Genomic DNA, 10,543 nt, shown 5'->3' with positions numbered 1-10,543 from the left:
TATGCGCTATTAGTAAACATTATTTACTATTTACATTATTCACTTTACTAGTGATGGGAGATAACGAATAAAAGATCTCCTACATTCTAATCCTGCACGTCAGCATCGAATCTACAGTTTGCTCGGCTGTTTCTGCAAAAGCAATTTTCAGATATTGTCGGTTATCTCACCTGCTGCGGAAACAATTTTTGAGTAGATGGAGTCACAGTCACACTGGAATTTTCCTTTAAGGCCCAATTAAGCACAGTCTCACTTCCATACAGTTATGCTGAACTTCAGAGTTACGCAACTCCGACAGGCCAATTTACCCGCCCTGCAGGCACCAGAAGATCTCCGTGCATATCGAAGTCTAGCATTTAATTCGACTCGCTGCCTCGGATGGCATTGTGACAGATACAAATAACTGCACGGGGGGAAGAAAAATGCGTGTATAAAAGAAACATCTAATAACTACTGTTGAGATAATTTGCTTCATCAGGGGGACTTTGTGACGGAAAGTGTGCCGAGTCATCACGGGATTAGTTCGCTGCCTGAGTGAAAGACCGTCAGAGGAGAGGCATTTTCTGCACACTTTGAGACGAATTTAAACGGCTGTTATTTACACAAAGGGGGTGATATCATGACACCGACGCTATGAAGTCACAACTTATCCAGATTAACTCATTTGTCATACAACAAAAGACAGTGGTGCTTCAACGCAGACTAGAAATTTGCATGTCCTCATAACTCACATCTTGTGCCTCAAAGGAGAACGGAGCAGAATCCACTTAAGAAATCATTACTAATTCATAAGTTTCTCTACTGAAACGTATCTCATTACTGCTTTCTTTTGTCTCGCTGCTGCTCTGAAATAAGGCAAATGGGAAATCATCAAGTAGATTATTGCTGCTCACGCTATACTAACAACAGGAATAAATGTTTAAAGGAGTGTAGATTGCGGCGGAAAGTGTTTTCTCGTAGGTGTTTGCATGAGCTCAAGCAAGTTTGTGGTTCAGAAAGACGTCTGGTGGAGATAGTAGAGACCCGTCGTGTTTTGGACTTTTATTGTGAAAACATAAAAATTCACAGTTAATAGTTGTAGAAATGTGAAAATTATTTTTTATAAAACATTTTGACTAGACACAGAAAAAATACACATATATAAAAAAAGACGTTTTGTTGTTTGTAAAAAATACACTTTGATAGATTATTTTGGGATCACAGTATGAATAAGGTTGTTCTACATACAGTAAAGTCTTTAAGGTCACAGTGAGAGTTCCCTGTTCGGGCAGCTGTCAGCGCTTCAAAGGGGTTAAATGGCTCATTTACAGTAAGCGGTTCTTCCTAAGAATTACACAGTTCAGTCAGAAAAACATTCACTGATATTCAAAGACTGAATACACAGAAAGTGCACATTGGTGAGCTGCTCATCCTCATGGCGTGTCTGTGGACCAATCACCTTCAGAGACAGATAATTACAGCTTCTGCTGAGATCTGGGAGCACAGTAACGTCACAAAAAAAGAGGCCTGAAAGGGCAAGAGACCTGTCGGACTATAAAGCAGTCTGAAATAGCCAGATTTATTTGGGAAAGGCAACTGTTCTAATTTACCTAAAGTCCATCCATCCATTTTCGATACACCTTAATCCTCACTAGGGTCGTGGGGGGCTGGAGTCTATCCCAGCTGACTCAGGGTGAAGGCAGGAGACACCTGGACAGGTCACCAGTCTATCACAGGCAACCAAGCACACTCACATTCACACCTACGGACAATTTAACATGTTTTTGGACTTGTGGGAGGAAGCTGGAGAACCCGGAGAGAACCCACGCTGCACGGGGAGAACATGCAAACTCCACGCAGAAAGGTCCCGGGTGTCCTCACTGGGACGCGAACCGGCGACCTTCTTGCTGCGAGGCAACGGTGCTAGCCACCGCTCCACCTTGCAGACCTAATTTACTTAAAGTGTGACAAAATAATCTAAGCCGTGGACGTCTTACTTGCTTTTTCCAGAGATTTCGATTGTAGTGACAAGTGGACAAAGTCAGAGTGATGAAAACTTGCAATAAAACGAGTAACATTGTGTGTGTTTGTTTTTTTTCTGCCAAATTAGGTTCCAAAGGCCAACGGAAAACTGTCCTACTCATTAGCCAACAGCAGTAAGCTGTGGTGCACTAACTTCTTGATATTGATTTATCCAAACCTGCTTCATCTTGTTGTACGTGCATGCTGTTCATTGCATCGTAACGTATTAAATGTTTTTCTCAGTGTCGTCAATGTTCAAATAAAAAAACGGGAACGTGCCAGAAAAGGCCGCAACAAGAGAAACACCTCCAACACTTGACCGAGGTGGAAAAGTTAATAAAAGCACTCACAGACTTGCAGACTTTGAGGCTCGTTCCCGCTAAATGCATGAGTTCTTACGGCTGATCCGCTGTGAAAATGTCAAGGGCATGAGGGCTCTCTCTGTGAGCCGCAGTGTAAGTCTGAATTTCTGTCGAATTTGCCTGGAAGAATTAGCAGCGGCTACAAGGGGAAGCATTAAAAAAAGTTATTCAAACAAGCGTGGACGGAGCAACCACGAAGTTTACATGCGATTCTAAACACATTGGTGATTCTCAGCTACAGCTGTGTGTGGTTGTTTGTCCTTTGATGGCACAATGATGAATTTCAAACATGTTTTTTTTTCTCTAAGTGCCTTGAACGCGCCGTCTTGTTGTTGTTTACAACATTTCGAGTCCTTGAAATCTCTTGCAATCGTTCACCAGGTGACAGTGAAGTCGGTGAGGGTTCATCGCTTATCTGCGAGGGTGGAGATCGAATCATAGTCTTTATTGCACTGTCTTCTTTTGTTATGGCACTTGACTGGAGAATTGGCTCCACCAGCTGTTCGTTTTGACGTGTCCACCTTGCACAGCATCTCCCAGTAAAGTGGTTTACTCTGTTTGGATTAGAACTCAAGTTTCTTGCCCAATTTGACTTCTTTCTGCTGTTACGATCCCAGCAGCTGCTTTGGTAAGTGTGCTGTTAGCTTGTTATGGAAATGATGGCCAAAACTTTTTTAAAAAAGTGGAACCCAAGTTAGAAAAAAAATGGAATTATCCTGTTAAGTTTAGTCGTCTCTGTTTTCATTTGGAAAGATCCAGAGCACCAGCTGCACAGTTCTGTTGTAAGAGCTTCATCACATTCGCTGTTTTTAAGGCTGAAGGTTCAGTGGGTCTTGAGGGCAAATTTTCAGTGCAAAGCTTACGTCTCCTCATGGTCAGTATCCAGCTGACATCCCAAACTTCCTGCTGTCTGATACGGCCGTAATGCAGCTGTTCTCCTTTTCCACAGCGTTGACAACATTGAAAAAGTATTTCCAGTTCCCAACGTCGTGTCCAAGACCTTTGAGGCCATCGACCACACACTGAGGGTACACAACACACACACAAGTTAATACCAGACGTCCAACGTGATTGCAGGTGAATTAAATCTGACTTTGCGGGATTACGTGCTGATAATCTCCATCCAAATCCATCAAATAAATAGAAATGGTCATAGACAGTGATGGACCGTGAGGATGAAAACACTTCACCTTGTCAAAATGATCTTCCAAATACACATTGTTCTTGGAGTCAACGAACACTATAGGAGCAGCGATGGCGTCTTTCAAGTTCATCCCGAGCCACAGGCGATTTATAATAGACTGAAACAATAAAAGAGGATCGTGTGAGCAAGCAAGCAAAGACGCAGACAAACGAGGAAGCAACCGGAGTTTGATTTCTGAGTTACCAAGGCCACTCCTGCGGTAATCATGCTTCCTCCCGATCCACCAATCGCAAGGACCCCTCCAGACTTTGTCTCGAGTATGACCGGAGCCATCGAGGAGGGTGGCTGTTCCCCTACACCAGACAACAATCACACTCAGACTGAATTACTACATTAGGGAATGCTTTTAATTCGATTGCGGCAGGTTGAAAGGCTGTGTTCATGTCTGCGACCCTACCTGCCCTCACTGTGGTCGCCCTATTGCAAAAGTCAGCCAGCTCGTTGTTGAGGATGATGCCCGTCCTTGAGGAGTAAACGGCTCCTCCAAACCTGCAGAGCAAAAACAGTCGACTGAGGGGATGGAGGCACGTTATACTGGAATATGATAGCGTATTAAAAAAAAAACACTGCAGATTCACAAATGTTCTTTGATCCCTGCTCACAGTTGGTTGATGGTGCTGGTGGCAGAAACAACCAGACCGTCTTCATCCAGGACGGACACGTGAGTCGTCCCGAAGTGATCCTGAGAAGGCCTGACGTTGTCGTAGTAGGAGATGTTATGGGTGCGGTCTGAAGAAATCATCTTCTTGATTTGATTAATGAACGACGGATCAATCAAGTGATCTGCGCTCTGGAAGAAAGAACATCACGAGACATCTCTGAAACACCCAAACTGGTGTCACGTGTGAACTCTGTCCGAGATCGCTCGTCTTCTTCTCCTCCTCATTTTTAGGGGATTTGTTTTGCCTGTTTAGGTTTTATTCCTTAACAGAATGAATCAATGAAGTATATCAGGCAGGACAGCGGTTTTATCTGATTCCAGTTTGGGTGATAAGTGAGGTGATGACCCAACAGATTGTAAACCCGACATTAACACACCTGATAAAACTGATAATGTGTTTGCTATGAGTTTATAGACATGCAGCGACAGTGATGCTGAGTCATGTTTCCGTCCACCTGCTGAATGTCAACACTCTCCTTTTAACTCTGTTTTGCCCTCCACCCTCAGAGTTTATGATTATCCATTTAATTAATTGCTTTAGAGTGTCATTGATCCAAGGAAAGGAACACTTTTATTTTAACACTCATTAAATTTTTGACTGGTAATTTCCACGTCATTGTCTGACAGCAATGTGTCCCATTCTATGTCTCTTATTGCAGAGCTGAACTGTTCCTGTTTGCTTTTTGGGATGCCTATGAACTCCCTTTTCCCACAGTGTGCTGAGAATCTTTTTTTTGTTAGTTTCCTTGATATTAGCACCATATTGTGATCTGAGAATCCAGTGAACATATTAAACGTTCATATTATTATTAGTAACATTTGTTGTTTCAATTGTGTTGTGTAAAAAAACAAAGATTTGACTTCTTAATTTGGTCTTGTTGCTGTTTGATGCTGGCCAAGTAGAGTTCAGCAGATATTTTTCTATAAAAACAGCTGCCTACTGTGTCTGAAAACAAGGTTGATGATAATAGTTAATGTACAAAACAAGTATGGACCAAAACAATGAGCAGAAAGAAGCCAAAACCCTCAACAGAAGTGCATAATTGTGCAGTGTGATAACTGCCTGTACGTTCATCATAATCAGCTTTTTTGATCTTTTGAACACATTAACTTGTCGTCCCTGTAAGATATGTTACTAGTACTACTAATAAAAAAATATTTTACCTTCTTGTTATCAAAGTCAGGGTCATGAATGTTCCTCTTTTGTCCGTTAGCAAATTTAGCTGCCTCTACATAATGATGGTACGTCTGAATCTTCTTGTCGCCAACCAGAGACTGTGGAGTCAACGAGAACTCTGCAGGAAAACAGGACAAACTTTTAACTATTCTGCAAAGCATTGAGTTTTTTTTCTTCTTCTTTAGATATTGACAATATGCAAATCATCAAATAGGGATGCACAAAACCTTTCATGATTCTGAGGATGAAGGCGAGCAGCGGGCCCCCTGAGGGAGGCGGAGGGATGTACATCTGAGCGTCTCCCAGAGGAACCACCCAGGCATCGCTAACCTTCACCTGGAAGGACTTCAGGTCCTCCATTGTCAACGTCCCACCTAAGAAAAGCAGCAGATAAAAAGTTTGCTTGCCTTAAAATATATTTGCCTTTCTATTTTTTTCTCTTTTTTTTTTTTTTTTTACATTGAATACAAATAGTTTTCTACCTTTTCTTTTTTGTGTCTATTCAAGTGTAACACCCCCAGCTTGCCTCTTGACATTGTACCAACCTGCAGCTTTTATGTCTTGGATTAAGTCGTGTCCTATCTTGCCAGTGTAGAAGGCTTGTGCCCCTTGCTTTGCAATGGTTTCCATGGTTTCTGCAAGTTGAGGAAACTTCAGGACGTCTCCTGCGCTCAGAACGGTTTTGTTCTTGTTGCAAAAAATTTCACTGGAAAAAACACACACAAGGACACACTAAGCAAAAAGGGGAGGAGAGAGGGAGAGACCTGTCAAATCAAACATCAAAGCATAAACTGACCTAAGGTCAAAGCACTTCACACCACACATGCTAAAAATACAGCCGAGCTGAAGCAGTTCTTCAAGGAGGAATGGAACAAAATTCCTCCTGAATGTTGTGCAGGTCGGATCTGCAGCTACAAACAGGGTTTTTTGAGAATGTTGATGTTGGTAAAGCATGTGAAGGGTTTGCATGCTTTTTATTACCACTGTAGCTATAAACAAAATATATGAAAAAAAATATGCATACTGTTGTTTTGTTGATTTGTGACATTTCTGGGCTCCTATAAAAAATTATAATAAATTTGTCTTTGGTGATTTTATGAATCGATTTGTTCATTTTGTGTTTTATTTGCTATTGTGTTTATTTTGTTTGATATTAAATTGCCCCTAGAGGATAAATAAAGTTATTTGAATTGGATTGAATTGGATTTAGCTGCATTAAATGCCATAACCTGAAGCCTTTCATAACCTGATTCTTCTGCTTTTGTCTTCTGCTGTATTCTACAAACTTTCCAGCATCAGATGTGTCCTGGAAAAAAAAATCCCTTTGGATGTAAGTCACTGAAAAGACATCACTTTTATTTATGTGTCCCAAATGCCCTCACCATTGTAATGAATTATGAAAAGTTATCATCAATGTCCATTCTCTAGGACCAGTAAGGTCATGAGTCCAGGGAGACAAGAGCATCTCTGGATCCTTTCTTTGCTCATCAGTCATCAGGACAAGCAGCAGATGTGGCCCTCGATCTCTTTAGAATATACAAATGGCACCACTGTCCAGACAGCGTGAAATTTATACCCTCGAACAGCCCCGCTCATAACGGCACAATGTATGCCGGGCAAAGCCAAACGCCAGATGACCGTCTCCTGACCCCCTCAGTTCCTCAATCATTACTGTGAATCCTGCAAAGGAAATGTGATTCACAAACCTTAGAGCCACATCAAAAGAGACTGGGGATAACATTCAACCAAAACAAGACTTATTCATGGACTCTTGTCCTGGAGCTGAGCGTGTCTCAGACTCACAAACTCAGACCACCACCAGAAGGACAAAAGGACGCTCACAAACAATTTCCTGCTTTCCTCTGCTCGCCCTTATTGCTGCCAACTGTCTCAACAATCTACACCTAAATCAAAATAATCCCTCTTCTGATCATCAGCATCTGCTTTGAAATAGCTGAATTTTGTTTGATTGTTCTTCAGCATCGTTTTTATCGTCTGGCTCCCAGGAGTCCTGTTGCGGTTCATAGTTGGACAACTTGCCATGAAATAAGTGCAAAGTGTCACTCTGAAAAGCCTCTGACAGCGAAATTAACCTACGCTGGTCCCCAGGGTGAAGAAAGGTCCACTTATCAGATTACTTCCTCAGCGATAAACATGCAAAAAAACCAAACATTCGTGCACACGCTTTTGCAGAAACATCCGAGAACCACATGCACTTTTTCAGGCTTTTCACACCACACTTAACCCCCCGAATAACCCCTTTTTAAAACTTGGATCTGGGAAAAATCAACATTTCACACAAACATTTATGAGAGAAAGCGAACCCCACTCTTGTCTCTGGGCCAGAACACTCTGCTCCCGAAGTGTCACGCTCAGAACAACAGCCTATTAGAATTCATCATTCTCACTCGGAGCAAGAAGCAACCAGGAGAAACTATTATGTAACGTGTAAAGGTATATTTTAGGTCAATTGTTAACCAAGGCGTTACATAAAACTGGCAATAAATTAGTCTAACTGATCTAAGCGGCCTTTGTTTTAACTTCTGAAGTGACATATGCAGGAAAAAAGGCAATTCTTCAAGTCATATCTTTCTGTCACTCAGCAGTGTGTGTGCTGTACCAGAGGGCTGACTTTTCCACGTGTGCTTTCACCATGTCGAAGGACAGGGCTCTTCCCAGAAAGGCTGGCACAGGGAAGCCCTCCCTGGCCAGTCGGATAGTTGGCTCGAACAGCTTGGCCCAGGGCAGCTTCCCGTACTGTTTGTGAAGTTCCTCGTAGCCCCGCAGCTCTCCAGGAACGCCGATCCACTGGCTGCCTGCAGAGTTGTGACATTCGTTTTTCAGTTCAATAAAACTGATCACATATGCAGAATGTTTATTGCTAGAGAGCAAAATGTGACCTTACCAATAAAACAAAAGCACTATGTTTCATAAATGGTGAACCACACACCTGAAGAGCCTCTATGGCCATGAAGTGTTTTCATAACAAGTCCATGCAATTAGCTGAGCATTTCCACTTTAACAACTGCAGCACAGTGATGACTGTCTCAAAAACACTGATTCAGACTTTCAGAGTTTCATAAGCGACAAAAATAAAGAACCAATCAATCGGCTCGCAGACACTTTCAGTATCATTATTCTTCTTCAGATGGGTTTTACTATCAAATATGCATCAAAACTTGTCATTGTTTAGAAAAGTAGGAGCAGTAGAGTAGGTTTACAGCAGAATCGTAGGTGAGCCGGTGTGCTCGAGCTGCAGGTGCATGCAGAGAAGCGTCATAAATTCCCACATTTTTTGAAGAAGCAGCGTTTAAGGCAAGAACAGGGTTATTTTAATGGTAATAAAATACAGAAAAAATGATAGATGAGTTTTAGCTGTTTGATCAACGGGCTTTAAATGTATTTTTTTAAGCAGATGTAAGTGTTTTATTATGCTGCAAGGTGGCTCAGTGGTTAGCATCATCGCCTTGCAGCAAGAAGGTCGCCAGTGAGGACACGCGGGATCTTTCTGAATGGAGTTTGCTTGTTCTCCCCGTGCAGCGTGGGTTCTCTCCGGGTTCTCCGGCTTCCTCCCACACAGTCCAGAAACATGTTGAGGTTAATTGGTGATTCTAAATTGTCCATAGGTGTGAATGTGAGCGTGCTTGGTTGTCTGTCTCTAAGTGTAGCCCTGTGATAGACTGGTGACCTGTCCAGGGAGTCAGCTGGGATAGACTCCAGCCCCCCGTGACCCTAGTGAGGATTAAGCGGTGTATAGATAATGGATGGATGTGTTTATTATTATAAACCCACAACTATAACTCATCCTGTGGCCACTCATACGTGATGGCTTCTTCCTAAATAACGACATTAGTCTCACTTCATACTAGATGTTAAAGTTCTCAGCAGAAGCCCTTAAAGCTGCTTGAGTTCTGAACAACTTATTAATATTGAACAAATGAGTCAGAGTTAATAATGGAAAGTGAAACTGAGACCAAAAAACTCCCTTAGAAGAATATTTCTCCGTTTGATTCACATCAGTGGACAGTGCAACGTGAGAAAGACAGAATCAGCAGACAGTCGTGCCAACCTTTGGAGAACCTGAACGTAGAGGGGCAGTCGCCTAACAGGTTGGGCTTGAACGAACGTGGAACCGTCTCCCTGAAGTTGTAGACTTTGACGCTGCCTGAGAAGAGACCGGCCCGATCAGTCGTCATCGTTCGAGAGGAATCAAATCTCAAGAAGCCCAGATGACAGCAGAGGACCCACCTGTTTTATTCCTGATGGTTACTATGGAGCCTCCTCCGATGCCCATGCTCTGAGGATTGACCAGGGATGTGCACAGAAGAGCTGCAATGGCGCCATCTACTGCCGACCCCCCTTGCTGGAGCATGTTCCTGTAAAACATTTTCACCGCTTTTATGGGAAATGTGTGAACACAGACTCAGTCATTGGCTACTCACCGCATATTTGGCCCCATGCAGACACACAGATGCACATTTTTTAATACTTGGATTAGCCCTCGAGGTTCATTTTTCTTTTTTTTTTTTTCATGGTGTGTCAAAATTCTGCGAGTGCTGCCAAGACAAGAGGCAAGTTTAAACCATGCGCTGATGCTCGAGGTTGACTTCAGGCAACATATCAGGAAGTCACAGGCCACGGTGGTGCTTTTTATTAAAAACAATTAATCATGTGGTGAACTTTCATATTGGTCATTTGTTCCAATTAGTTTGCCCAAACATAATTAAACCACTCAAAAGAACACGTAAGCCGCAAGTCTGAAATGTCTCTGTAAGCCCTGAATGGGTCTTTTCACCGAGAGGCTGGCAGCGGATCAGATGTGTTCACTGAGCGACAGGAGAAGCCAGTGTTGGGAATGTTTTTGGCTCAAGTAAGGTCAGACAAGCTTAAAGACTTCACAGGGTTTAACAAAAGGAGGAGGTGGGGAGGGGGAAAGTATCAGGAGGCCGATTGACAGACAAATCTAATCAGAAGAATCTCAAAAGGTCGGGTAAAAAATGTTTGGAGAAGCTGGGGATTATGTGCAGATGGGATTATAGCAGAAGGAGAAAAGAAGAAAATGAGCTTGAATGCAACAAGTTAAGCATCTGAAACTGGTTAGGAAAGTGAAGCAGTGCATGAGAAAATGGGAATTAAAG

General features: G+C 42.5%; 1 protein-coding gene across 1 annotated transcript; it reads right to left on the bottom strand.

Moving 5' to 3' along the window:
• Positions 1 to 1,852: 1,852 nt before the first annotated feature.
• On the bottom strand, positions 1,853 to 9,792 carry LOC103366108 (gamma-glutamyltransferase 5-like). Its single transcript, XM_008293745.1, has 11 exons — positions 9,654 to 9,792; positions 9,475 to 9,570; positions 8,026 to 8,221; positions 5,951 to 6,111; positions 5,633 to 5,779; positions 5,393 to 5,523; positions 4,170 to 4,357; positions 3,965 to 4,056; positions 3,751 to 3,860; positions 3,554 to 3,664; positions 1,853 to 3,385 (listed from the first exon to the last, which is right to left on the bottom strand). Exons 1-11 carry the CDS (start codon positions 9,790 to 9,792, stop codon positions 3,239 to 3,241), a joined length of 1,518 nt encoding a protein of 505 aa, XP_008291967.1. The 3' UTR covers positions 1,853 to 3,238.
• Between the last annotated feature and the right edge of the window lie 751 nt (positions 9,793 to 10,543).

The sequence above is a fragment of the Stegastes partitus genome, unplaced genomic scaffold (assembly GCF_000690725.1).
Source record: "Stegastes partitus isolate 25-593 unplaced genomic scaffold, Stegastes_partitus-1.0.2 Scaffold907, whole genome shotgun sequence".
Classification (NCBI taxonomy): Eukaryota; Metazoa; Chordata; class Actinopteri; family Pomacentridae; genus Stegastes; species Stegastes partitus.
This window is presented reverse-complemented; position numbering and strand designations above follow the sequence as displayed.